General features: G+C 55.4%; 2 protein-coding genes across 2 annotated transcripts in view; one reads left to right on the forward strand and one right to left on the reverse strand.

Annotated features, from left to right (window-relative positions):
• Positions 1-16,042, forward strand: part of TADA2B (transcriptional adaptor 2B) — a 16,520-nt gene extending 478 nt beyond the window's left edge. The window contains exons 2-3 of the mRNA XM_006919093.3: positions 4-248; positions 12,703-16,042. Coding sequence (XP_006919155.1) covers positions 4-248; positions 12,703-13,695 — 1,238 coding nt within the window. The 3' untranslated portion in view covers positions 13,696-16,042. The remainder of the gene's footprint in view (positions 1-3; positions 249-12,702) is intronic.
• A 637-nt stretch (positions 16,043-16,679) lies between these two features.
• Positions 16,680-23,726, reverse strand: GRPEL1 (GrpE like 1, mitochondrial). The gene is made up of 4 exons (XM_006919014.3): positions 23,577-23,726; positions 21,009-21,171; positions 19,637-19,718; positions 16,680-18,328 (listed from the first exon to the last, which is right to left on the reverse strand). The coding sequence occupies exons 1-4, from the start codon at positions 23,636-23,638 to the stop codon at positions 17,982-17,984; spliced, it is 654 nt and encodes a 217-aa protein (XP_006919076.1). The 5' UTR covers positions 23,639-23,726; the 3' UTR covers positions 16,680-17,981.
• Positions 23,727-27,310: the final 3,584 nt, after the last annotated feature.

Raw genomic sequence — 27,310 nt, forward strand, 5'->3', positions numbered from 1 at the left:
AAGTACTGCGCTGCCTGGCCGAGGTGAGCCCGCTGCGCTTCCGCTGCACCGAGTGCCAGGACATCGAGCTGTGCCCCGAGTGCTTTTCGGCCGGCGCCGAGATCGGCCACCACCGCCGCTACCACGGCTACCAGCTGGTGGACGGCGGGCGCTTCACGCTGTGGGGGCCCGAGGCCGAGGGCGGCTGGACCAGCCGCGAGGAGCAGCTGCTGCTGGACGCCATCGAGCAGTTCGGCTTCGGAAACTGGGTGAGCGGCCGGCCCTGCGCGGACCCAGGCGGGGGGCGCCTGGGGCTCCGTCCCTTCTCCGGTCGATACGGGCACTATGCGCACCTGCTCCCAGCGCACACTACGGAGGGCCGGTGAGGCGGACGCAGCCCGCACGGGGAAACCGGAGCGCAGAGAGGTTAAGCAACATGCCCAAGGTCACACAGCCAGGAAGTAGCGGAGCGGGGGTTTGGACCGTAGCTCTCCGGCGGCAGAGCCGTCCCCCTCACCTCCAGGAATCCTTCCGTGGGTGTTCGCGGAGTGCAGACTCCGGGCGAGCCCCAGCGCCTTACCTGCGTCGGAGGTGGTGGCACAGGCAGGTCCCCAAACCCGGCGGAGCAGTAGGGGCTGAGGGAGGGGTGGGTTTGCCAGCAGAACAGTGATGGTGAAGGCCAGACAAGCCTCACACATGCCCGCGGCTTCTGTCACCGTGTCTGGTGCACTTAGTTGTACGCGCGGCCCCTCTTGCTTTGTGCGGTTGTCTGTGCGTGTGCCCTGAGTCCGTGTTAGGGACTTCTTTATCCTTGGGTCGGCACAACACTCAAGACATCGTATGAGAAGTGAGTGGTCAGTAATTAACTGCGCAAAGGAGCATGGGCTGGGAGGCATTTGTCCTGGGTTTTCTCTATCAGGTTTCCGTGGAGACCTTTATCTGAGAGCGGGACTGGATTCGTGGCCAGCAGGGCAGTGTGCCGGCTCCTGCGTGCTTCGCTCTAGCTGGTCCCTGTGTTAGAAAGGAAATGTCCCCGGCTCTGTTCTGGGCCAGACCCACCCAGGGCATGTGGCCGCCTCGGGGCCTTATGAGAAGTAGGGAGGACAGACATGACCCAGCCCCCTGGTCCTTCCAGACCTTTCCGAGTGATGGTCCCCTGCTTCCGTGAAGCAGTATTTCAGCTCGCCACTTCCCCAGCAGTACTCGCCTTCCACGGGGCTTCCCGTGGAAGACATTCCACACTTCCCGCCTCACCCCCAAACCTGTCCTGCTTTTATTCCCTTTTGCTTTCCTTTGCATAAAGTGAGCCAGTCTTCAGGGACCAGGACCCACCCATTCCACAGCCCTGGATTCTTCCCTCTTCTCCCAGCTCCTTAGACACTGCCCTACAAACTCAGCCAAGCACCAGCGTCGAGATCGCTACCCTCCAGGAATCGGCTCTCTTTGTCCTGAAATGCTGTTTGTTGGTGTGGATTGAGTACATTATACGGTAGTGAAAGACTCTGAAGAAAGGCTTCGTCCTTGTCTTCAAGGGTCTGCGGGTGTTGTGATCATTGGGGCTGAGACTGGTTCCCCTCCCCAAGCTCCAGCCTTCAGTGTCAGACCACTACCCAGCATCCTCACATGCTTATCTCATGGACGTCACCTGAGGGCACTCAGATCTCACGTCACCTCACTCAGTGACTCAGGCCCAAACACAGGCCACCCTCAGCTCCTTCCCGGTCCAGTCCAGTGGCAGCTTTGTCTTCAAAATATTCCCAGAGCTGAACTACCCCTCACAACTTTAGTCCGGGATGATGATTATCTCTTGCCTTGACCACTTCTGGAGCCTCCTATCTGGCCTCCCTGCTTCGATCTTATGCCCCACGGCTCATTCCAGACATCATAATCAGTGATCTTTGAAGACATGTCGCATCACATCTGCCTTCAGTGGTTTCCAGGCCTACGTGCATTAAGCCGCATGGCCTGCGGGGTCTCACAGTGTCTGCTGACCTGTGGGAGCTCAGCTGCTACCCCCTTGATCATTACTTCTCCTGCCTAGAGGGCTCTTCCCCAAACTGTGGCTCATGCCTGGTCTTTCTCCTTACATGTCCGTGCCTCAGAGACGTTGCTTCCCCACGTCATCCTCACAGTAGCGGCTAAATGGCTGAGCTGGCCGGCAGCCTCGCTGCGGGCCAGGCGCTATGCCTTTCTCCTGAAATCTTCCCAGCGGCCTATGCAGCAGGTTGGAACCGAATAGTTTGACTTCAGAGTCTGTACTCCTAGCTGCACTGTCTACACTGCCTTTCCTGCAGCATGGTGGAAAATACACAAAGAACAGGCCCAGGAACTAAAAAGTTTATCGTGTTTTGGAGGAAGCGTGGGACGGGAAGGGGAGGCATTCTCTAAAGCAGTTCTCTTCAAACTTTAATGTGCACACGAGTTACCTGGGGAGATGGTTAAACTGCACATTCCCCCTCAGAGCCAGCTCGGCTGTCAGAAGAGACGCAGCCAGAGGAGGGGAGTGCTTGGGCCTGGGGACCAGGGGACTTTCTTCCTGGTAGGTTCAGGTGGAGGCCCGAGATCTGTGTGCTGACCTTGCCTGGAGCGCTGCCAGCCTGTGGTCCACAGGCCACACTGAGCAGTGGGGCTCCCAAGTCACTCCAGCTGTGCTCTCCCGGGCGCAGCGTTTCACCCTCGAGACTTCACATGCTTCATCAGAGGTTCCTGTGCAGCTTCGAGGTGTGTGGCTCCCTTCTGAGCAGATTTGCAGAGCTACGCACATAAGTAGTATGTCCCACGTGTGCCATATTCAGCATGTGCCCGTTGTGGGCCAGGCTGTGTACACGGGTCACGTGCTCATGCTCTTGACGGCAGCCTGTGGCGTGGCTTTTAGTGTGTACAGTTGAAGAATAGCAGCTCCGATCATTTTAGCTGCTTGTCCAAGTTGCCTTGGCGTTTCACACGGTGAAGCCAGGGTCTAGACACAGGCTTCTCTGATTCCAGAGTCTGGGCCCTGACCTCAGTGTAAGAGCATTAACTGATGTGGGTCGGAGGCTGGGAGCTTAGTGGTGCAACCGAGGGTGTGGCCAGACTGGAAGGGCTTTGCAGAGGAGCAAAGTCTTGACTGGGTTCAGTGGGGGTTAGTATGTGGAACTGGGGAGAGGGGAAGGTGACCTGGTGGGTGCAAGAACCAGGTGTCATGGGACGTGGAGGATGGGGAGAGGCGGCATGCACGTCGGGGGCAGTGACAGGAGGATGAGACGGTTCATTTGAATTCTCAGATGGCACATGACCTGTGACCTTGGAGTTGTACTGCTTTTTTGTAGCGTTCATGGGGATGGGGTGACTTCAGGAGACCCCCAGGAGAGGTGTGTTGCTGAAGTCCGGCGCCATTTGCTCGCACTTTGTCCCAGGGACAGGTGTAGCTGAGAGATGCTAGATGAGGCCCGGGAGGCTTTGGAGACGAGCAGCATGCCCATGCATCTGGTGACGAGCAGCAGAAAGGACAGGTGGGGAGAGACACCTGTGAATACAAGACCAGGGAAAGGTTGGCAGGAGGACAGTGACCCACAGAGTCACACCACCAGGGGTTTTGAGAGCCTCAAGGCAGCCGTTTTGTGGTGGGTGCCGTGCGAATTCAGAGTTAGATGGTATAAATCCCGTTGGAACACGAGCATAGACGTAAACAAAGTGAAGTATTTTATGACAGTTTGGGACTGGTGGGTGAGTCGTCGACTGGGTGGGACGTCAGAGAAGTGAAGAGCTGGAGGAAGGCCGGAGCCGCGCAGGTGCTCGTGGGGCTCTCGGGGCGAGCGAGTTCAGGCCAGCTTCGAAGCTGGATTTCGGGTTAAAGGCCGTATGTGAAGTCTCTGCAGACGGTGCAGCCCGCGGTAGCCAGGCGTGTGACTCGCTAGCCGGAGCAGGGGAGGGGGACGTCCCTTCCATGGGAGAGGTTTGGGGCGAGGCCCTGCGTGGAGCTTCCATGCTCAGGGAGTCCTGGAGTGGTGTGGCGCGGGCTTCCCGGTGTGGGGTGGCAGCATCTGCCTGGAGTGAGAAAGGTCGGTGGTTCCATGGCCCGTGCAGGGTGTCCTGGGTCGAGTGGATGAGGAGGCCACCTGAATAGGGGAGGCAGACCACAGCGAGGAGCCAGAGCCCAAGCAGGCGAAAGTCAAATACCGAGGAACAGGACAGAGCGATATGTAACGCATAATGGTTCCCAAGTGGGTCCTTTGCCAGTAAAGGATACTGTCGGGGCAGTTGGCAAAACTTCCGCGGGAACAGAAGTTTAGATGGTAATAACGCATCTTTGTTAATTTCCTGATTTTGATGGCGAGACCGGTTGTGTAGGAGAATGCCCTTGTTCGTAAGAAAATCATACAAAATCACTTGGGGGTGATGCAGCATAATCTCAAAACGGTAATAAAATGGTCTGCGAAGTTCTCTGTAACCGGTCAGGGCCATGTGCCTGTGCTGTACATTCAGGCTAATTGTGGGAGGCAGGTGGAATGTCATGAATAAAGCCTTTTACTTTTGTAGACGGTGGTGGACGTTCGGGAGGCTGAGCGATGGCAGATAAGTAGATAATCACGGCATTGTGCATTTATTCAGTCCTCCGTTCATCTAGCACTTACTCAGGGCCCGTTATGTCAGCTCCTGTCCTAGAGGCACACACTGTCCCCGGGCATGTGCTTTGTGTTAAAAACACGGATAGAAGTGAGACAGCCGTGTAACCTGTGCGGGGTTACGTGGTCACGTGAACTCAGGGTCTCCTTTGGTGGAAGGGTGGTGTGGGCATATGGACGGGTCAGGGGTTCCATGTTCTAGGAGTCTGTGTTCAGGAGCCAGGCAAAAGCTGCTTGCCCGAAGTGGAGGATTCGGGTTGGGTCAGGTGGGTAAGGTCGTGGGGGTCTCATTTTGGAAAGCCTCAAGCGCCAGGCCACCAGGATGTAACGGGGTTTTGAAACTGATTCAGACTGAGCTGTCGCCGGGTGCGTGCCGAGCGCCAAGCTCCAAGATGAGCCCTTTGACATCCGCCCACTCTGCCCACCCCGCGTACCCTGGTCTCTCATTTGCAAGTGAGGAAGCAGCTGTGGGCGACGAAGGACTTTGAGCCAGGTTTTCTGGCCGTCTGCCGGGGACCACCTGTTTCATTGGTTCACCAGCTGCACAGCAGTCACCTGAGCACCCCAGGGTTCCAGGGACCACCCTGCACCTCCTGGATCGGCATCTGTACAGAGCAGGTCTGGAAACAGCAGTTGGAGGGGGAATGCCCAGGGCGATCTGACTCGCGGGGTCCATGGAGCCACGTTTGGGCGCCGCGCGGTCTTCTCACCGAGGCGGACGCCCCTTCTGTGTTAGGACAGGGCAAGTCCGTCCTGGCGTCCTGACGGTGGGGTTTTAGGAGCCGCTGTCACGGGCGGGGAGGAGGGAGGAGCCTGGATGGAGAATGCAGCCGGAATTACTGGGCTGCGCAGCGCCGTGGTTCCCAGCCTTCAGCGACGCAGACCACCCCGGGGGGCTTGTGAGACACACACGTGCACCCCACTCCTCTCCTGGTTCTGGGTCAGCAGGTTCCGGTGGTGCCTGAGGATCCGCATTTCTGGCCTGAGGATCCACACGGCGGCCAATGCTTGCTGCCCAGGGCCCCACTGTGAGACACGCTGCTGTAGGGTGAAGCCTGCCACTTTAAAGTCGATATTCCTTTTTTTGAAGTTTATTTTTATTGCGGTAAAATATTCCTAACATAAGATTTACCATTCTAACCACTTTTAAGTGCTCAGCTCAGCGGCATTAAGCACACTCACACTGTCGTGAAATCGTCCCCACCACCATCCCCAGGACTTTCTCATCTTCGTGAACTGGAACTGTCCCCAGTAGACTACAGCTCCCGTGTCCCCGCCTCCAACCCCGGCTCCACCGCTCTGCTTTCTGTCCCTGTGACTTCGCCTCCTCCGGAGACCGCGTTTGAGGGCAGGCCCACAGCAGCTGTCCTTCGTGACTGGCTTCCCTCACTCCGCACAGCGTCCTCACCTTCATCCCTGTCTTGGCGGGCGGGTGTCAGGCTGTCCTCCCTTAAGGATGGGTCCACCGCCCCGACCGACCGCGTTCCGTGTGTCCGTTCACCCGCTGAAGGACGCTTGCGCTGCCTCCACTTTGCCGTTGTGAACAGTGCTGCCGTGAGCATGGGGTGCAGGTATCTGTTGGGGCCCCTGCTTTCAGTTCCTTTGGGTGAACCCCTAAGGTGGGCTCGCTGGGTCAGATGATGGCGCTGGACTCTCTGAGGGCCCGCTGTGCACCTTTTAACGCTCTCACAGGCAGCTTATTTGACCTGAAAGGCTTCAGTCACCTTGAGGGCCAGTCACAGTGTGAGTTGGTGAATTCTGAGTGAGTTGAGACAGGACAGGAGCTTGGAAGTGAGGCTTACAGAACTTTCCGTCTGAAAAAATCCAGTAAGCAGGAGCAGTGGCCAGTGGTGTCCGTGGGGTTACTGATGACACACAGAAGCCAGTGTTCATCGTCGGCCTCTGACGTCGGAGGTGGCACGGACAGCCAATGTATCCTCGGAGGAAGGTTGGGGCTCTTGACTGGGAAGTGACAGGGAAGGCAGAAGGGAGGGTCCGGGGGGTGTGGCTGGATGGTGTGGCCCAGGGCCAGCCAGAGGGTGTTCAGCCTCTGAGCAGGTGGGCTGTTCTCACTCTAAAGAGGACAGAATGAGGCTGGATGAGAGAACGTGTCCAGGGTCCCACCATGTGACAGCCGGTTCCAGCCCGGGCGGGCTGTCTGCTGGAGCCTTGGTTGACCTCTGCATGTCCTGCCTCCAGCTGCCAGGACAGCCCCGCTGGGAGACAGATGGCCGGGAAGCCTGGGCGCCCTGGTCGCTCCTGTAGGCCAGAGGCTGAGGAGGCACCCAGAGGTGGTGGCGTTGGAGTGAGCGCTCTGGGACGTGACGGGAGGCTGAGGGCAGACAGAGCAGAGGGCAGGGAGCCCGTGCCCAAAGCCCGTGCGTAAGCCGTCGGAAAAGGTGATAAGTGTACGAGTGACTTAAGAGATGCGGGCTCTGCCACAGCACCGCCCCCTGGGAGGCCATGTGCCGCCCTCCCCCCGGCCAGTCTCCCACTCACAGGTCCCTCACTTGCTCCTCACAGTGAGCCCACGAGGTGGCCAGGGCCAGCGACAGGTCAGATGAGATTGGGCCCAACTGGCGTATGTCACGTATCTTGAGAGACAGGCTGCTGTCCTGGCACACTCAGCAAACACACCTGAGCTCTCCTCCGGGCACGAGCCACAGGGCAAGGGGTCAGCCCCGGGAATGCTCCTGCTGAGCTCTGAGTCAGGTGGCCGTCAGGCTCCCTGCACCTGCTTCCTCCTCTGTGGGCGCAGGCCACCCAGGAGACGCCCTGATCCGGGGCTCCTGCCTCCCTCTTCCCTTTGGCCTGGAACGGGCCCTCCTTGTCCTTCAGGACATGCCACGCCCTTCAGAGACTCTTCTCTCCTGGCCTTGTGCCGCCCTCTGCTCCCCCTCTGCTGCCTCGTCCCCCGCTGCTCCTGGGGTCTGTGCCGCACATAGAGTCAGCTCCCCGGGACCTGCAGTTTCAGGCGGGGGCCTCCGGTTGCTTCTGCCCCTTTGAAGCTTCTTCACTTAAAGAAAAAGGAAGCTCCCCACCCCCACCCCAAGCGCTTGGGGAGTAAAAGCAGCCTGGAGGCCTCTGCCTTGTGCTTTACAGTCCAGATGCTGCTGGTTGAGAAAGGCTGTGACAGGACGGTGGCGGCGACACTCAGAGTGCTCCAGGGCAAAGCCGCCAGCCCGCACAGGAAGGCCGTGCCGCGGGCTAGGCGGGGCGGCTCTGCCGGAGCACTGCCGTGTGCGGAGCCGCAGCCGGAGTCTGTGCTCAGGGAGGACGTAGGTGCCACTGTGCCCCTCACTTGGCTCCCAGAGGCCGAAGTGAGTAGCCGAGCGAGGGGCATGGCGACGCTTCCTGAGCGGGTCGGTCTGGACAGAAGCAGCCCTGTGTCAGGCCTGGCACTGGGCTTTGGGGTATCAGGAAGCGTTCGGTCTCAGACCTCCCCGTGCGCGCTGCATCATCGCTCCACCAGAGGCAGCGTGGTGACAGGGACGCGTGCTCTGCAGTGAGACTGCTTGTCAGACGGGCTCAGCGTTTGCTGGCCTCGTGCCCGTGGGGACTGCTTAACCTAAGTTCTGATCTATAACATGTGCGTCTAACACTCATACTACCTCGTGGGAATTTTAGGATGAAATGAGATGATATGCGAAAAGCGCTCACATGTTAACTGTTCTTACATGATCCTTATTCTTCCTTGACAAACCCTTCGAGGGGAGGGCAAGGAGCAGACGTTGAGAGCATAGGGCTCTTACAGCTAGTACGAGGTCGAGCCACAATCTGATCCCAGCTCTGGGGATCATCGAGGGCTTCTGGGGAGATGACCTGGGTCTTGAGGGATAAACACAGGTTGCACAAGTGAAGCTGGCAGCTTCACAGAAGTAACGACAGCCGCCATCGATGGAGCGCGCAGCGCCCGGCCTGGCCGTGTCATACGTGTGTTTCGACCTCACTCCTCCCGGCCGTCCTGGGAGGTATGTGCTACTGTTGCCTCCATAATTCAGATGAGTCTGAGGTAAGAGAGGCTAAAGGATTCATTCCAGTTACTTAGCTCCTAAGGGCGGAGCCAGGATTGGAACCCCAAGGGCTGACCCCAGAGCCTGTGGTGTCTGGCCGGCGCCAAGGACAGATCTGAGAGGGCCTCGGGGAGTGCCCGAGGAGTCTGGCTGAGCCTGACAGGTGAGTGCTGCCCAGACCTTCAGGTTTCGTAGACCAGTCACATGGAAAGAAAATATTTTGAAAGCTTACATAGGATTGCTAACTTTAAGTTTGCCAGGGGAGGGTATTAAGAAACTTTTTAAAGATCCAATTAATAATCTGTCACCGTTTCACAAAAAGAAAGATGATCTTACTACTCCCCAGGTAGGATGTGATCTTGAGGGGAAGACCACCCTGTGAATGGGCGAGTTTCACTTTCAGGAAGTCCTCCACATCAGCCCTGTTGTTAAATTTTACCTTTGACGGGGGGCCAGCCCAGTGCGGGAGGCGGTGGACTTGCTGATGGGAGCCTCCAAAGGCCTGTCATACACAGGAATCGCCCTGTCGAGTCCTGGCGTGGAGACCTCTGGGTCAGAACGGGCGGAGGTGGCCCTGGCCGGAGCATGTAGGGGAGAGGCTGTGAGCGCGCCCCACTGGCAGGAGCCAGCCAGCGCATATGCTTTCTCTGGACTGTCCTCTTCCTTTCCTGCCCACGTGCCGGAGGCCAGACCAGCCAGAGAGCTTGGCACTGTCATTGTCGCTGGGAGGCTCCCCTCCCCTCCTGGAGAGGCAGTGTCCTGGCCTCAGTCTAGCAACCTTTGAACTAGATCTCGTGGCCCTAGTTAAGTGTCCTCAGGCACATTCCCCCTTGTTTTCAAATAACTTTAAGGAAGAGGCATACCTATCTCTCTTTATCTTTTTCCAAAGATAGGAGTTTGTTTTTTGGTTTTTTTTAAGGGAGAATGAAGGACAAAACATTCACGGAACCTGTTGCTGTAGGCTTCGGGTTACTTACCCCTGTGTTTTTGCCCGTTGCGGTGGGAAAACCCACTTCAGCGTATAGTCGTGTTACCTGTTTAACTTTGGTTGTACTCGAGGTGAGCTCGGTCTCCAAATCTTCCGCAGACCCGCTCCTGGCGCGTCTGCCTCCCCATGCGTCTGCCTCCCGGATCAAGCGAAAACATCGACCTTGGAACTTACGAGGGGAGCACTGCCCTCCCAGTCAGTCTGCTTCTGTCATATATGGTGCTGTAGTGTGGTGACAAGACACTTCTCTCGCTCGCAGGAGGTGGGCGAGTCTTGTGTGACCATTAACTCGTGAAACTTGGAGAAAAGGCTGGCATGTGGCAGGTGGTAGAGTGCAGTAGCTGTTGCTGTTTTAAACCATCGTTTTAAATATCTTCCTTACTGTGATTTGGCCTCAGTGAACGTGTCTGTCCTGTGGATTCTTGGCAAAAGCAGAGCTGTGTTGTTGCTCATACTTAGATTGTTCCGTTATGACCCTTACTCTCCATTTCAGAGGCCTTGAAAATCAGGAGCTTGTGTGTTTTCCTGGTCCTTTGTCATTGATCATTAAACTAATGTGGTGGCTCCGGAGGGGCCAGCTACTCAGAAGTAGCTGATGGCCAGTGGCTCTCCTAGTGATGGCCTTTCAGCCGTTCTTAGGTGGTGGCTCAGTTTGATTGCTAATGGGAGTCCTGGGCTCCTGGTGATAGGGCATCAACCCTCTGATTTGTGGCTTTATAAATATCATCTGAGAGCAGAGTCTCCTTTGTTCTGAGGACCTGGATGAGCTGGCTGACCTGCTTGCCGGGCCGGGAGAATGGACTGGCATGCGGCCTGCAGCATGCTTGGCGGGGAGGGCGGAGGCATCAGGTCGTCCCCTGCCTTGGCCCCTGGCCCGGCCCTGGCCTTGAGGCTTCATTGCTGCCTCCATTCTCTGCCCTCTGTCCCCAGAGTGCGGAAGGTGATGGAAGTAAATATAAAATGCAAACAGATAATCTCGGTTTGGTCAGATACCACGGTATTACACAGAATCCTTCTGGTCTTCTAGGATTTAAATTTTATCCAAAGTGTGGTGCTGTGAGCGGCTGATTTTTGGAAGGCAGGTTGCTGGGGTTCAGGGTGGGCGGCAGACTTTGCTGGGGCGGCAGCTGGCGCTCCTGTGCGGGGCCGGCCTCTCACTGCAAGTCTCCTCACTGGACCAGGCCAGGGCCAAGGCTGGGGCTGGATTTCTGACCATGCAGCTGTGGGTTCACAGCGGCCCCTCTGAGCCTCTGGTAAGAGGGCACCCCAGCTTCCTCACCTGGGAGGCTCCCCGGAAACTGGACTCCGAGTCTGTGGGGGCTCCAGCCTTGGACAGAGCTGTGGGGAGGGGTGGAGAAGCCATGGGCAAGGCTTGACCATGCCTGTGGCCACCGCCTGGCACCAGAAGCTCAGACCAGGTATGGGCGGCTGCTTCTGCTCTCCAGACACCTGGGCCAGCACGTCCTCTCCTCCTGAAGGGACGGTGTTTTCCAGCATAACTTGGGGTCTTCCTAGCCCCAGGGCGGGGTGGGTACAAGAGTGTTCACGCTCACCAGCCCCTCAGTGGCCACTGTACGAGTGGGGACTTGTGCAGAGCTGACTGCAGTGTGTGAAGCCTTTGCACGTCTGTGCTCTGCCGCTGGTGCTTGGAAGGGTGAGGGTGGCTGGGGCTGGTTCTGCTCCTTTTCTGGTGAGGACCTCAGGCTCAGAGACGGGAGTGGCTGGCCTGGGTCACACAGAGTGGCAGTAGATGCTGGGGATGGTTGTTAATTGGCCTTATTTTTTGGACCAAATGCTTCCTGGGAAAATATCACAAACAGATTTGATGCTCATTGAGAATTTTTTTAAAAGAAAAATCACAGAAACAGTGCATCCCCATCAGACCAGAAACTAGTTTGAGCTCTGGTCTTCCCTTTCCTCGTGGTAGGTCCCAGTATGGCCTTTTTTGTGCCTGTGCCTCTAAGGCCCACCCTCAGCACCCAGCACCTGGCGGGAGCAGCGCCCGCCACAGCCCTGTGTGCCCTGAGATGGCCGGAGCAGGGTCTGGTCCCTGCACCACGAGCTCGTCTCTCCCCACGGCACCCACTGTGTCATCCGCCATCAGCCCGAACGGGCTGGCTGGTTTCTCGGGTTCCCGTTTGGCCTTCGGGGTGCGGAGAGCACCCCGGCCTCGTGGGGGTGAGTGTTGCTGGGTGGGAGGCAGCGTGTGGCGGGAGCGGAGTGGGGGGTGGGAGGGGGCTGCGCGTGGTGCCGAGCGAGCCGGCTGGATGAGTGCGCACTTTGGGCCGCTGCTGTCTGAAGTGGCTTTAGCGGTTGACGTTAAGGAAGAGGTCTCTTGGCAGAAGGAAAAGATTGAGAGAGTTGTACAATTTCCTCCCATTAATAACCCTGGCGGTCACGGTTACCTCCTCGTAGGAGGGAGTGCTTGCAGCCCTGCCGGGTCCTGGGAGAGCTCCCCAAGTGTGGGGGTGGTTATAAGTGAAGCCCCCCTCCCGCCCCCGCATGAAGGGGCTTCCTGGCCACCTGGGAGGGGGCAGAATGGCCCTCTGAGCCCAGGGGAGCATCAGAGACAGAGGCTCGGCCCTTTTGGGGAGGCAGGCAGGCAGCATGGGAGAATGGGGTCCCTCCTGTGGTTGGGAACCTGGGCCCTGAACTCTGGAGGAGCCTGTTCTCCAATGGGAATGAAGAGGTTGCACTGGGAGGGGGCGGGGCCCCTAGGCGCTCTGTGGCCCTGCCCACCTGTGTCCTGTCGTGCTCAGACAGAGTTGGGACAGCCCAGGGTTTGACAAAATGCCAGTTCCAGGTGGGCCCTGGTGGTCCTGTTCAGGGAGCCGGGAGAGCGGAGTCCAGATCCCAGACCAGGCGCTCGTCTCAGCTCTCCCGAGCTCACTGCGACACCCATTGTCACGTAGAGCCCCCGAAGTTTCCTTCTAGCGTTGACATCCAGGTGGCAAGACCAGCCTGAGAGAATGTGCCACCGACTGTGCTTTGGGAGGGGCGTTATGATGGTGACGGGAAGTAGTCCAGGTAACCTTTGAGAAGATGTTAAGGGACTTTTCTGCAAACCGTGAGTCTGCCACTCTGGCTTCGGAAATAACGCTGACCTCTGTCGTTGTAGGAAGATATGGCCGCTCACGTCGGAGCTTCCCGGACTCCCCAGGAAGTGATGGAGCATTACGTAAGCATGTACATCCACGGCAACCTGGGGAAGGCCTGCATCCCTGACACCATCCCCAACCGGGTGACAGACCACACCTGCCCCAGTGGAGGCCCCCTGTCGCCCAGCCTCACTACCCCCTTGCCTCCCCTAGACATCTCGGTGGCTGAGCAGCAGCAGTTGGGCTACATGCCGCTGCGGGACGACTATGAGATCGAGTATGACCAGGACGCCGAGACGCTCATCAGCGGGCTCTCGGTGAACTACGACGACGACGACGTGGAGATCGAGCTGAAGCGCGCGCACGTGGACATGTACGTGCGGAAGCTCAGGGAGAGGCAGCGGCGTAAGAACATCGCGCGGGACTACAACCTGGTGCCGGCCTTCCTGGGGCGGGACAAGAAGGAGAAGGAGAAGACGGCCAAGCGCAAGATCACCAAGGAGGAGAAGGAGCTGCGGCTGAAGCTGCGGCCGCTCTACCAGTTCATGTCCTGCAAGGAGTTCGACGACCTGTTCGAAAACATGCACAAGGAGAAGATGCTGCGGGCCAAGATCCGCGAGCTGCAGAGGTACCGGCGCAACGGCATCACCAAGATGGAGGAGTCGGCCGAGTACGAGGCGGCGCGGCACAAGCGGGAGAAGAGGAAGGAGAACAAGAACAGCGCGGGCTCCAAGCGCGGCAAGGAGGACGGCAAGGACGGCGAGTTCGCCGCCATCGAGAACCTGCCGGGGTTCGAGCTGCTGTCGGACCGCGAGAAGGTGCTCTGCAGCTCTTTGAACCTGAGCCCCGCGCGCTACCTGACCGTGAAGACCATCATCATTAAAGACCACCTCCAGAAACGGCAGGGCATCCCCTCCAAGAGTCGCCTTCCCAGTTACTTGGACAAAGTCCTCAAGAAAAGGATTTTAAACTTCCTCACGGAGAGCGGTTGGATCTCCCGGGACGCTTCCTGAAGCGATCCTGGCAAAGCTGGGCCGCTGCTGGAATCGCCCGGGAGCCAGGCCGCCCGGGGCCGGGGGAGGGGCAGGGGCAGGGACCGCTTTTCCCGCCGTTGGTCTTCTGTAAGCAAATCGCGTTCCTTTTTCTAGGGTATAAATTCTTTTCATGGGCCTCTGAGAGAAGCAATAGTAAGTCTTAGATCATGGGGGAAACAAATACATGTACGTTGTACCTTGGTCCCAAAAGTGACAGTTTAAGATGACGATTTGCCTTTCTGTGTTCAGTTTGGAGAGTATGATGAGATTGGATGATTTCCTCTCGTGAGTTTCCCTGTGGTGCATAACTGTTGTGCCGCGGGTGACGGGAGCAGCTGTCCCTGCTGGGCCGCCGGCCGCCAGCGTTACCCTGCGGTACAAGCCCCGGCACGTGGCACTTTAGGTGGGGCCGCGGGGCAGGACGAGGTCTTCTTGGAACTTGAGGCCTACGTCGAACTCAGTGACCAGATGCGCGTCCCCTGGACTGCTTGGCGGCGGCAGAGCTGAGCTCGTAGTCCCCAAGTCCCATGCCGCCCCTGGCCTGTGCCTCCGGGCGCTGCCCCCGCCAGCCGCCTAGTGCAGCCAGGACGCCGCCACAGGGCCAGCGTGGACGCCCAGGACGCTGAGCCAGCCTCCCTGGGGCCGCTGCTGGCCGCTTTTTGTGCTAGCTGTGCAGTTTAGTTACAAGAACTCATTTTAGAAAGATCGTGGCCGAGAGTGCTGAGTTCTGGCGTTAGCTTCCTCCAGAATTTTCATGACAGTGTCAACTACCTTTTTCACTGGGACTCTGACCAAGCTAGCCCAGCAAGCATCTCACCAGGCATCTGCAGACCAGCCAGGTGAGATGGGGCGGCTCACATGGCTGGGCCGGGCTGAGGCCGGTGCGCTGCTCCTCTGGGGCACTGGTCACTGTCCTGAACCAGACTCAGACGTGGCTTCCGCCCAGCCCTCATTAGAAGTTTTTCAGGGCCCTCTTTCATGGCTACATGGTACCTTCCTTCTGGAACTTGAGTCAGTCATTTGTCTTCCGGCTGCTCAGGGTTCTCACGTCCAAGACCCTGCTTTAGAGTCTGTGGAGTGACCGGGGGGACCCAGCGCTCCATCCCTGCCCCTGCTTGCCCTGCTCCTCCCGCCCCCATAGCTACCAAGAGACTGTTTACCTCCCAGAACGTTTGGGCTTGAAGTTCCATTAAAGTGAAGTTATTTGAAAGAAAACAAACCCTCATTATTTCCAAGGACGACTTAATTACGGTGCCTTTTCCTTTCTTTTACATCCTCTGTCCCCCTAGAGTAAATTTTTCAGCATTAAATAAAACCTATCAGATCTGTCATAACTGGCTTTAGTTGTAAAGTACTTGCATGCTGGCGAGAAGGTCTTGTTAGCTGAGCGGGGGACTTCTCTGACAACAGTGAGCGTGGTTGCTCCTGAGGGCCACCTCCACACGGTCCCCTGCGGGATAAGTGCCGCTGACACAGAGCAGGTGTCGCCTTCCACTGAGCAGTGAGGGAGCGGGTGCTAAGGTTTCACAGCTTTCTTGGCCAGTGGTTGTCACCCGGGGTTCCTGGACCAGCAGCACCAGTCTCCCCTGGGAACCTGCTAAGATGCAGGCGCTCAGGCCCCACCCAGTCCCCCAGAGTCAGAAATGAGGGGAGGGCCTACGGAGCCGTTCGCGCCAGCCTTCCAGGTGGCCGGGATGACGTTGGCGCCCCACTGGCTTTAGCTACCCCGGCGTCGTCATCCCATGGATTTTCTACATCAGATGCCGTTTGGTGAGGTTTTAAACTTAGTCTTATTTTTATATAAAATGATTGCCAGACTTTCATTAAGCTTGAGAAGCAAAACATCCCTGTAAATGTGTGGCCCAGGCCAAGAGCTGTCAAATGAAAACTTTGTGCTTACGCAGATTTTTAGTATGTATATCTTTTTGATGGTATGAAGAATTTATTTAGGCTTGACTGTTTGAAAACACCATAATGAATGTATAATTAATTTATGTTAAAGTATTAACACTTTGTTACGAAAGTACTTTTATGATTCGTTGCCTTTATCCCATCACCTCCAGCTATGACTGTCACATTAGTCCCCATCCCTGCTGTTAGCTCAGAGCCTTTACGTTTCTGTATTTAATTCTCATGGTACACTAGTCACCATAATCCCATGGAATTAGGTCTTTTCAAAATTTCAACTCTTAACTTTGAGTCAAGTTCGGTAATTCAGCTATTCTAAATACTCTGGACGGCCAGCATTCCAAGAATGTATTAAAACCGAAACTCTGACTGCTGTTTTTATTGCCCTTTTACATATTAAAACAAGTTGAGAACAAAATAGTGTCACCGATTGCTTCTTACCACCTGCTCCTCCAGCCTTTGCCTTTCAGAGCCAGCTTCAGAACCAGGACGGGAGAGAGCAGGCGACATGTGCTACCCGGCCTTCCGTCAAGCTATCAGCCAAGGCCGCTGTCCGGGCCGCGGGCACACAGAACCCGCCGGGCAGGTGGGTGACGGCGTGTCAGTTTCCAGGTAAGCTCCCGCACCAGGGCCTCGGGCAACCCGGCTCCCGTTCGTACCAGCCCGTGGGAGCACTGGCCTGGCTGGTCCCTGGTCGTTTAGGTGCAGGACTGCAACATGCTAAGTGAGGACACACGCGCAGAACTGCTTTCCCGCCCGTGCTGGCTGACTGGGTGACTGGAACGCGCAGGCTGGGACTGGTCTACGCGGACGCCCCGTCTCCAGGGTTCGCGCCTTCCAGCAGCTGCAGTCGCCGGAGTGGGTCTGAGAGGGGCTCTTCTTAGCCGGCTTTCTCACACAGGTGCGTCCCAGGGAGGTGAAGAGCACACACAGCGGCGGGGTGGACAGCACAGCTGTCACTCCCCCTTGTCTGTTTTCTTGACACATTAGGGCAGCCTTTAGTTCTGGGGTACGTTTTTGACTAAATTATTCAAGGCAACTTAAAGGAAAGAATGTTTTGAAATCATATAAACTGAAATTTTAATTATGGGACTATTACTTACATCTTTCAAAACTGAGCAAAATTAATCGCCACATCTTTTTTATGCGATAACGGATCGACTAGTATTGACCTTCAACCCTAGGAGGACCTCTGAGAAGCAGGGCAGCGGGTTCTTTTTCCTGTTCACAAGATACCTCAATTGGCTTTTCTCAGCGTAAATCAGGAGCGCGGGGGTCTGAGGGAGGGGCACGAGGCAGCTTTCACAGACTGTGCACTTGCTGTGGCTCCTGAGCGTCGGCGGTCACCTTTGTGGTCCTGAGTTGGCCACGTCGGCCCCCAGCAGAAGTACAGTCACGTGCCAGCCTGCAGCTGCTCTAGAGGGAAGCCAGCGTGTTTGGGTGGATGTGCCAAGCCTATAGCTTCTGGATTTGAGCAGAGAACGGGAAAGCTAAGTCCTGCTTTCTTTAGTAAGGGTATCCACAGTACACTAAGTAGTTATCAGAAAGTAGAAAATAAACATCAGGGCTTTAATCCTCTTAATTAAATTTAAAAGTTAAACATTAACATTTAAAACTGACCAATCATGGAGTCCTCAGATTTTGAGAAAGTCTGTCTTACTAGAGAAAATACTTTCAGGTCATCGGTAACTAGTTGCATATAATATTTAATCATTTCTACAGATAGGTGAACAAAACGGGGCAAAAGTAACTGATTCTGTCAGATTTGGTAACTGTGGTGAGAATTGTTAGGGATGTCTGCTCGTTTCACACCGCCAAAGGAAAGCCAGAAGCCGGCCCCTTAGCAGCTGGCTGGTGACCCTCAGTGAAGCCGCACGTTCTTCAGCAAGGGCAGTTTTCCTCAGCAAGAAAAATGGTTACGCTCGTGCCTCCCCTTTGCTGGCTCAAGTGCAGGGGGCTGAGCGCCCTGGAGCTTGCGGGTTAGTGAGAAGCAGGACACACAGCGGACTGGCCGCCAGCGAGCCAAACAGCAGGTCCCCGCAGACCATTTATTCATTCAGAACATCTAGACGTCACCAGAGTTTGAGCAGATACAGCGTCATTCATAATATTCTAGGGTCCAGTCGCATCCCATCGGCCTGTCTTGTGAGTGTGTGGAACCATCAGGCGTGTATTAACAGCCTCCCGAATCAGCTCGGGAACGCAGCTGCGCAGGCGGCTTAGCCTGTGTCGCCGCCGCCGAGCTCCCAGCGGGCTGGGCAAGCTCAGTACTCACGGGAGGGCGGGCAAACCAGCCTGGCACGAGTCACCGCCAGTGTTTACCAGGGACACCCCCCACCCCGACCCGCTGCAGGCAGCTAGGCTTCCTTCACCACCCCCACCAGGGCGGGCCTCAGGGTGCGCCCATGCAGCTTGTACCCCACTTTGCTAACTAGCGCCACCGTGCCCGGCTCTTTCCCCTCGACTGGCGTGTGGAACAAGGCCTCGTGCTCATACGGGTCGAACTTGGCCCCCACCGGGTCAAGCCTGAGTAAGCCGTGCTTGGTGAAGACCTTCTGGACCTGCACTTGGGTCATCACGAGCCCCTCGTAGAGGTTCTTCAGGTGAGGGTTCTCGTCTTTAATCTCCTCTTTTGGGACACTCTGTGTTGCCTTCTCTAGAATGTCCGCGACCTCTAGCAAGTCCTTGCAGAAGCTCTGAATGCCTAAATGGAGTTAAAGAAGAATACCATTTGCATTCTTATTTGAGGAGCAGGCAACTCAAAATTGTAGGCCCTGTTAATCACTCACCTGTCCTAGATTTCAAACGCTTGATTGGAAAAAACATCAACAAAAAGTTTTTGGGGGTTTAGATGAGTTAATTAGCCATGAAGACTGGCAGCTAAAAATGTGCAGAACCACCTCACCATCTATCCTGCTCCAGAACCCCTGGGGGACTGCACACTCCAACAGCATGTCACCCCACACACAGTAGGGCCACCACCGGAAGTGGGCAGGAGCTAAAGGGCACAGAGCCTGGGGCCGTGTCCCTGGCTATTACTTAGCGCTGTGTGATCACGGTCACCCTCTCTGGGGACTGGCTCGTCCAGTTATAACAACTGGTAGGATCATAACAGCACCTACCACACAGCATAGTTAAGAGGACAGGAGTCGTGTGTGCTCACAATGCCGAGAACGCAGCGCACTCGGTACAGGTGCCACTAGTGGCACCATGGGGTAGAAAAGTCACGAAGACACAGCCCAAGCCCTCACCTGAACCTGCATCAACCTTCATCTAATAGAAGATAAAACATGAGAATTCTCTCCAAATTCATGGCACTGTATTACATAAAAACTCTGTGGTTTCAAAAGAATGTTTCCAATGCTGAACGGAAGTCAGGGCTGATGAGGGTGCTCCAGCTGGCATGTGCTCCCACCCAGGCCCCTAACAGGGCAGCAAGTGCTCTGTGAGCCTGAGGCTCTTCACGTACAATGCGGGTGAAGCCTGACGGGCAGCTCCCCAAAGACTCAAATGGCAGCTCGGGCTTAGTAACAGATAGGCCTAGACGGGGAGCACCAGCCTCAGCGCCGGTGACACTACTTATGAGCTTCGTGAGGGGTGGCAGGTCATTTCGGCTTCACTGATCTCACGTAAAGTGGGGAGGACAGTAACAACACAGGTGACAACACAGACGGCTTTTAGATCTTCAGCGGTGTCGATGTTATTGCTGGTAGAGCTAAGGGAATGGACGTCAGAGGCCGACCTGCTCGAATGCTCTGCAGGGTCACACCAGGGTCTCCGCGGGGAAGAGCAGCTAGTCCCCTCCTCACGGAAGGAGCTGCGGTTCACAGTGTCAACGCCCCCGCTGGACTTTACTGCCGACCCCCTCTCAGATGCGGAAGGGGTGCAGCCTCGGGCTCCCCGCCTCCCACCCTGGCTGTTCTTGCTGTTCCTCACCCACATCCACACCCAACCCCCTTGTTTTCCGACCCCATGTTTTCCCAGGTCCGTATCATATAATGTTTAAAGTTACCATATAATTTTGCTTCCTCCACCAATTTTTGGGTCCTCTGCCGCAAGTTCTCAGTATCTGCCAAAGCTCGCTTATATTTTTCCTAAAAAATAAAAATTTACATGAATAAAGTATGGAACAAATTCAAAGGAAAGCAAACCTGCTATCGCAAGGCCAAGTCAAAACACAAATGACATCTATTACTACGTTTGAGGTTTTGGGCTACGGACACGCAGCTTAACAGGTAGAAATTCCAACGAGTGGGGAGTAAGATGTCAGGGTGACACGTATTTACGTGGTTCTCAAAGCCATTCTTACTAGTGTACAGCTGTGGAAAGAACAAGAAAAAGCCACTTTCTTGCGGTTCTGATGGCCTTGTCACCCCACCAGGAAGGACCACACACTTCCTCAGCAGACTTTCCAACTCGAGGGAACCCTAGCGCCCTGGTCGGGCTGACCCGCCGCGTCCCCACAGCCTGAGGAAGTTTAGAACCACACACCGGGGTGGGCAGTGCAGGCCTCAGCCCATCGGAGAGATGAAACCTTTGGTATTTTTACCATTGCCCAGACGTGGCTCGGTACAACATTTATGCAATATCCGAGCCCTGGCCTCTTCCTCAGCCTCGCCGCACCCCCTGTAATCTCCCTCATCTGCTGAGCATTTCGGTTTTTAATGGGGACTGAGTCGCTCTGGGGGGCCTCTACGCTCCCTCTGGCTTCAGTCGTCAGGCAGCCCCAGCACAGTGGTCGAGAGCAGGGGGTCCGAGGCTCAGACCCCGGCTCTGGCGCTAGGAAGCTCGGTGACCTTGGGAGGTCTGCCCGACCTTTCGGTGCCTCAGTTCCCTCATCTGTAAACAGGGATGTTAACAGTCGGCGCGCAGGGTGCTGAGGGTTCACACACATCAGCGTGTTAGAACAGCGTCAGCAACACGTGTCTGACACCCTCACTGTCGAGCCCTTGAACTGGATGTGCACCGCCTCCGGGATTTGACCCGGAGTGGGAACCCGCATCACTCGTAGCTGAGGAACCGCTGCCTCACCCACGACCGCACCCGCGGCCCCGGTCCTCACGCTTCCCCGAGACCCAGCTGACACAGCCACCCCGAGCGTGCTTTGTCTGTGAAGACCATTTTAAGTCTGAATCCATTGTTTCCTATGTAGCCTGTCAGGATGGTCCTCGTGACAGAACCAGAGCCACACAGCATTTGGCTTCTAGTCTCTTCTTTAGCAGTACCTTCCTGCAGGACCCAGCCAGAGTCCTTCGACAAATGACTGAATTTGTCTGGCTTCGGCTTCTGCTGTCGGTCAATCTGGAGGTTGGCCAGATGTCCCCCCGAGAACCTGACTGGAGGTCAGCAGACTACCCTTCCCACAGAGCGGCGGGCGGCCTTACCACAGTCTCCTTCAGCTGCTCTTCCAACTTGACCTTCTCGTCCACGAGCACCTTCTCCGTGGCGGCAGTGTCTGTCTTCTGTTCATTCTGACCGGTGTCATCCTCCAGGTTCTGGCCATTGTTCTTCTGTTTCATAGCTGTGCACAGCAGCCGCGGGGAGGGCCTGAAGAAAGCCCACGAGTTAGACACTGACAGTTTTTTCTTTTTTTTTTTCTTGCTTCTTAACATCAGATGTATGATTTGAGATTTGAGGTAATTTTAAACTATTTGCTCTCGTCTTGTTGGGAAAGAAAAGATTTATCTTGGGTCTAGTAAAGGCAAACCGTGTATGATGTAATAGAAGCTATTTATTTACAGGAAGTCGTCTGCGATGCATGCCTAAGCTGACGTGCTGGTGTACCAAGTCTACAGGACTGACCTCTCCCTTCTGTCCTAAACACCGCCTTCTGAGGTGTGGCCCTCCTACTGTCAGAGGTGACGACAAAGACTAACAGGGCAGAGTTCCTGGCCACTGGGTACTTACTGCTGTGCAAAAGAGATCCCTGTACACACACATGTGGGTTTGAAAGAGAACCACGTGCTTTGGGAGGCTCAGAGAATAGTTTCAGCTTTGGAAAAATGGAAGGCCACGAAAGGCTTTGTGCAGAGCAGCTCTGATAGATAAGTAAGGGTTACAAATAAGGAGTTGGACAGGAGGAGACAGACCCACTTCGGGAAGAGGGTCCTGCCTTGGACAAAGGCGTGGAGGTAGGGAAGCATAGGTGTGTATGGGGGATGACAAAGGGCTCCGAAACTAATCCTGGTAGTGACTTAAGATATTATCCAATCTGACTCCCACATGGAAAAGGTTAAGTGATAAGCGCAAGGCCATAAAGCCATTAATAAATGATTGAATAGTTTTAGAACCCAGATTTCTTCACCAGGACCAGTGGAGTGCCTCTTAATTACATCACAGTCCAATGTGAAAATAAACTGTCTCGACAAATAGGAAAGCTATCAGTGAACAGAATAAACGTACAAGGACGTTTCCGCCAGCACTGAAGTTTGATAAGCTGGAAACAGATGCTCATCAGAAGAGACATGGCTGAATTAATGATTGTTTCCACAATGTGAATACTGCGCAGCAAGAAATGCAACCTAGGGAAACACACAAAACGTGACCCCATTTGTGTAGACACAAACTAGAAATCCTGTGCATGTATGTGGGGTCTTAGGCCTGCGCAGAGGAATGGAAGGACCCCTTAGTCTTACTGGGGGGGTAGGGAGCAATAATTTTTGTATTGTTATTTTTGTGATTTAAAAAAAGCTAATAATCTAAAAGCCAAGTGTACAGTTGTGAAGCCTGTTTTATTTTCTAGCTCTGACCTCTGGGTGTGACAGTCACCGCCTTTCTGGAGGTCAGCTCTGCTCTGCAGCCCTACTTAACCTGCAGCACAGCCGGCAGCGGTTTGTGGGGGCAGTGCCATGGCCGTGGCTGCAAAAGGGCTGAGTCCGAGCCCACGCTGGTTTACAGAGAGGGAAACTGAGTCTTGGAGCGGTGAGATACTCTAAGAGCTATGGCTATAATTCAGCTTTCTTGATTTCCCCATTTGATTCTCCACAAAACCAGTTCTCAAGAGACAGAAATTAATGCTGACTGGCTATCTCTTTCCTAGCCATTAATCACTTGAGGAAAACACCTTTTCACTCAAGTATGACAGGTGGCTTCACTGCTCTTTTGTTCCCATATTTTTTATGTCATTAGGCTGGCACTCACACCTTGAGCCCCTTTCACTGTAATCTTCACCTCCGTCTCCTGCCTGGGCTCTCCACCATGTGAGCGAGCTCCTCGAGGAAAAACGAGATTTGCTCTGCCCAGCTTCCGCCCCACGTTTGGCTCAAAGCCGCTTCTCTATTAAGTAACTTCATCTGGACAGTTCCTCCAACACAGAAGATGCCAAGTACTTGCCAAACTAACTTATGAGGTAGGACTTTCAAAAAGGAACCACCGGTTAAAAAGAAAAAAGAGAAGAAAATACAAGGTGAGGGCACTGACTCCTGACCCCTCACTGTGGAGTCACTGGTCTGCCCAAATAAACTCCCCACGGCGGGACAGGCTCCGGTGCCCTTCTGACCTAAGGCTCGGGAAAAGGCGGAGGTGGAGAAGGAATTCGGCCCGCGTGGGAAAGCCCGTGAACTGCCGACGGAAGCCTCGGTTTCACAGAACTTCCCGGGCGCGCCCGGTGGGGATCCACCCTGGCGCTGCCCGGGCACGCGCGCCCGGTTCTGCTGACGACCCAGCCCCGGTGTCTGCGGCTCCGAGGGGGTGGCGGCCCTGTGCCCGCGCGCACGCGCGTGGGGGCTGTACCCGGGCCCGGGGACACGCCGGCGGCGGTCAGCGCGGGCCTTGGGCACACGGGGGGCACGGTGCCTTCCACTCCATGCCCACCAGGAGAACAGTGCTAGGGAGCCGAGCCGCAGGGCTGCCCCCGGCGGGTGTCAGTGGCCCACGACGCCCCGCTCCCGGGCCTGACCCCTACCCCTCAGACCGCGCCCCACCTCAGCCCGGGGCAGCCAGGCGCCCCTTACCTAAGCGACAACGTCAAAGCGGGGAGGCTGCGCCGCGCGAGCCTCACACACTGAGCCGCCATGATTGCCGCCAGGCCTGGCACACCGCACGTACCGGGCGTGCGCGGAGGGCGCTGGCCCGCCTCCTCATGGGCCAAGCCACTCGCGCAGACTCTGTGCCTGCTTCCCCGCCCAACTGCTTGCTCGTAGCCAATCCGCGACCGCTACTCTTCTGATGGACGGGCAATAGTCACCAATAATGTGGGTCACGGCGGGTGGGCGGGGTTTGAGGGCTCCGGAGCCCCAGGAGATGAAGAGGGGAAAGTTGAAGGAAACAGTGGGAGGAGACTCTCCGTGGGTGGGGCGAGGTCAAGGGAAAACCAATGGGGAGGAAGCATGGGGGGGCGGGGCGGGCTCCGGAAGTGCGCATGTTCCCGGCCGGCGCGACTCACCGCCTCGCTTTCTGGCTGCCCTTTGCTTTAGTGATCAGTGTGGACCTCGGACGGGCATTTGTGCTGTTCTCCTGTGTTGTTCTCCAGCTCCTGGCATGGTGCCGGGCACACAGCGCTCAGTGTTGGTTAGATGCAAATAGGTTAAGGGCAAAAGCACTTCAACATGCACCTTCAAGGTGCGTTAGAAACAACGGTTAAAATAGCGGTTTGGGAGGCTCCACCCCCTCCTGCTGTTGCTGGGAGGCGGTGAAGGAGGGGGAGCAGGAGCAAGGCGCGGTGGTTAGAGGGCTCCATAGCTCTCTGTGAGTTTTATTAAAGCAAAAACTAGGAAGCAGATGTGACAGCGGTAGCAGCGTTGACATGGGGTGATTGGGTGTATGTTGGTTTTCTTTGCACTTTTCTACCACCTTCAGTTTTCTCAAAACAAGAACAGCACCTGGGAAAACTTCGGGGACACAGCTAAAGCGCATAAACCCAGCGTTTCCATTAATCTGACGGAGGTCAGTGCTACTGTATATGTGCCACGAGGAAGCCGAGGTGCGGGAAGAGAAGGTGCTGCTTGTTTTCATATCCCTTAGCTCCGATGAGGCCCCCAGGAGCTCCAGCCTGGCTCCCGCTTCAGTACTGCTTGGCCTGCGGTCTCTCTCTGCCAAGATCCCAGGGCTGGAGCCCGTGGTCTCCCAAGTGTAGCACTGCCTGTTTGTCGCATTTGTGAGGACCAGACCTATTATTTTGCTTGGCTCCTGTTAAAGCATGTGCCAGGCCCTTTGCCACCGGCAGGAGAGGAAGCAAACAATCAAACCCAGATGTGGGATGTTCTGTGGAGAAAAAGACCTGGTTTGTCAATTGATTAAGGGCCTGGGAGGAAAAAAAAGAAAAAGGATTAGGATTAGGATTGTTTGAGGATAAAAGGGCTTAAAAGATACAATTGTATGGCATAGGTGGACCTCATTTGGATCCCGTAGAACAAACCAAATAAAAAAGACATTTGTGAGATGGTGGGGAAATTTGAATAGAAACCGTATTAGATACTAATGAGTTATTGCTGCTTTTCTTAGGAAGAGATGATGTCCTGGTGTTTAGGTAAAAGTGTTCTAATTGTTTGGAGATGCAAATGGAAGTATTTACAGTAAATTGCCAGTGTCTGTAATTTGCTTTATAAATACTCCGGTAAAAAGGAAAAATGAGGGTAGGAGAAGCTCAAGTGGCAATATGTTGATAATTGTTCAAACCAGATGATGAATCCTGTGGGAGTTAGGATACTTTCTTTTGTACACGTTTGAAATTTTCTGTAATAAAGTTTAAAACAATATGTCATGTTTCTCTTTGGCTGTGACCTTGGGCAAGTCACTAGCTCTCAGACTTGATCTGCTCAACTGTAAAACCGGGGTCATATTTATTGTGAGATTTAAAAGAGATACAAATATTCATTTCCTAACTCTTCCTGAGGCTCAGAAGAAATCAGATGGGCATCTGCGGTAAACAGCCCATGGTGCAGCATGGGGAATCAGCAGAGATTTGCAGCCGCCGTGTCCCGAGACAGGCAAGCACTGGCGTCATTGCCTCGCTGGGCACACGGAACCACGGGCCAGTCAGTCCAAGCCAGCCAGGAAGCCAACCCTGACTGGGTGGATCCTGTCCAGAAACGATGAGATTTTCCTAAACAAAGGTCTGCCTGTGCTGCCACCTTGTGGCCACATTGGGCACTGTTCCAAGAGGAGCTGGGACTAGGAGTAGAGGTGTCTGTCATTTTGCCACTGCTCTTGGCAGCCTGCTCAGGTAGTTCCCTGAGGTCTGGAACTTACTTCATTGCCTCAGTGCAAGTCATCGCCATGTGGAGATGAAGCTGCCTGTATGAGAATCTCCAAACCTGGATCCATACATGGATCGGCCAGCGGAATGCACTTATGGCAAAGGGCGTGGGTGGCCTGGGTCGGGGGTTGGTGCATGAGGAGCAAGCTAGATGGCACATGGTGGCCCCGACAAGGATGGGGGTGGCGTTTAAGAAGAAAATTTGCTCAGGAGAAGGTCGTACAGATGGCTTGACAGCATGTCAGCAGTGGATGGGTGTGATACTTAGAACAGCCGAGTGGTAGCGGGCGCCAGGCTCTGTGCAGACGTCCCCTCGTGGATCAGCCTGCACTGCAGAGATGAGGGGGCAGGGACCAGCCAGGTTAGGTGACTTGCTCAAGGTCATACAGGCAGAAAAAGACAACTTTTTTGTTTTTCCTAACGAGTCCCAGCTTCCACGTGACTGTTGGGGCGGGAGCCAGAACTCATGTCCGTCCATCTATTCCAGAGTGTTGGCTGCTGCCACAAGCTGTGTTGTTATTCTTGCTCAGCAAGGGCATGGATTTTTATCCTTTTATTCAACTCCAAAATAAGTTTAAAAAAAACAAACGTGGGTGTGACAGGTGCAAGAGACAGGATTCTAAAGATGGGCCCATGGGCCCAGGGTACCTACCCACCGGTTATTCAAATGCTTGTCTAGGTGCTGCTGTGAGGGGCTTTGCAGATGTAATGAAAGCCCCACACCACTGACCTTAACGGGGATTGTCTGGTGGACTTGACCTTGGCGAGCCCCTCAAAAGCAGCGTTTCCTTCAGCAGGCAAAGTCAGAGAACTTCGACACATGTGGCAGACTCAGGCCACCATGGGTCGCATGAGAAGGGGTGCGGGCAGCCTCTAGAAGCAGGGAGCAGCCCCCAGCTGACCGCCAGCAAGGACACGAGGACCTCAGACCTGCTGTCGCAAGGAGCTGGACTCCCCTGCAATGCCGCCACGAGCCACCAGACAGCCCAGCCTGCCGCCACCTTGATTTTGTGAGACCCCAAGAGAGAACCCAGCCTGGGCACTCAGCCTCGTGGTAACCCTGTGAGGTGGGCGTGACTTGTATGCTCTCCGTTCTGTTTTATTGTGAGTTTGGCTCTCATAATGGATTAGTTACAACCTGGCTTCCACTCCCATCTCGTGGCTCATTCTTGGCCTACTTTTGTTTGTTTTGGGGCTACAGGGGACCCCCCTGAACCTGCCACCCCAGGAAAGGTTCTCAGCTGGAGAGACCTCCCAGAAAGAGGGACTTGACAACTCAGCAGCAAATCTCACTGCCACTCCTCCCTAGACACGGGCTCCAAACCAAAAAGGATGCTCTTGGAGAGAAAATGCCACCAGGAGGGGCCGCAGACGTTCGAGTTGAAATTGCTCTGCCATAGAGGCATGTCAGCCACCTGGGGACCAAGGAAACACTGCATCCATTCACGGCCGTTTCCCTGAGCGCCTTGGAAGCACAGCTGTGGCCACCAG

The sequence above is a fragment of the Pteropus alecto genome, unplaced genomic scaffold (genome assembly GCF_000325575.1).
Source record: "Pteropus alecto unplaced genomic scaffold, ASM32557v1 scaffold5, whole genome shotgun sequence".
Classification (NCBI taxonomy): domain Eukaryota; kingdom Metazoa; phylum Chordata; class Mammalia; order Chiroptera; family Pteropodidae; genus Pteropus; species Pteropus alecto.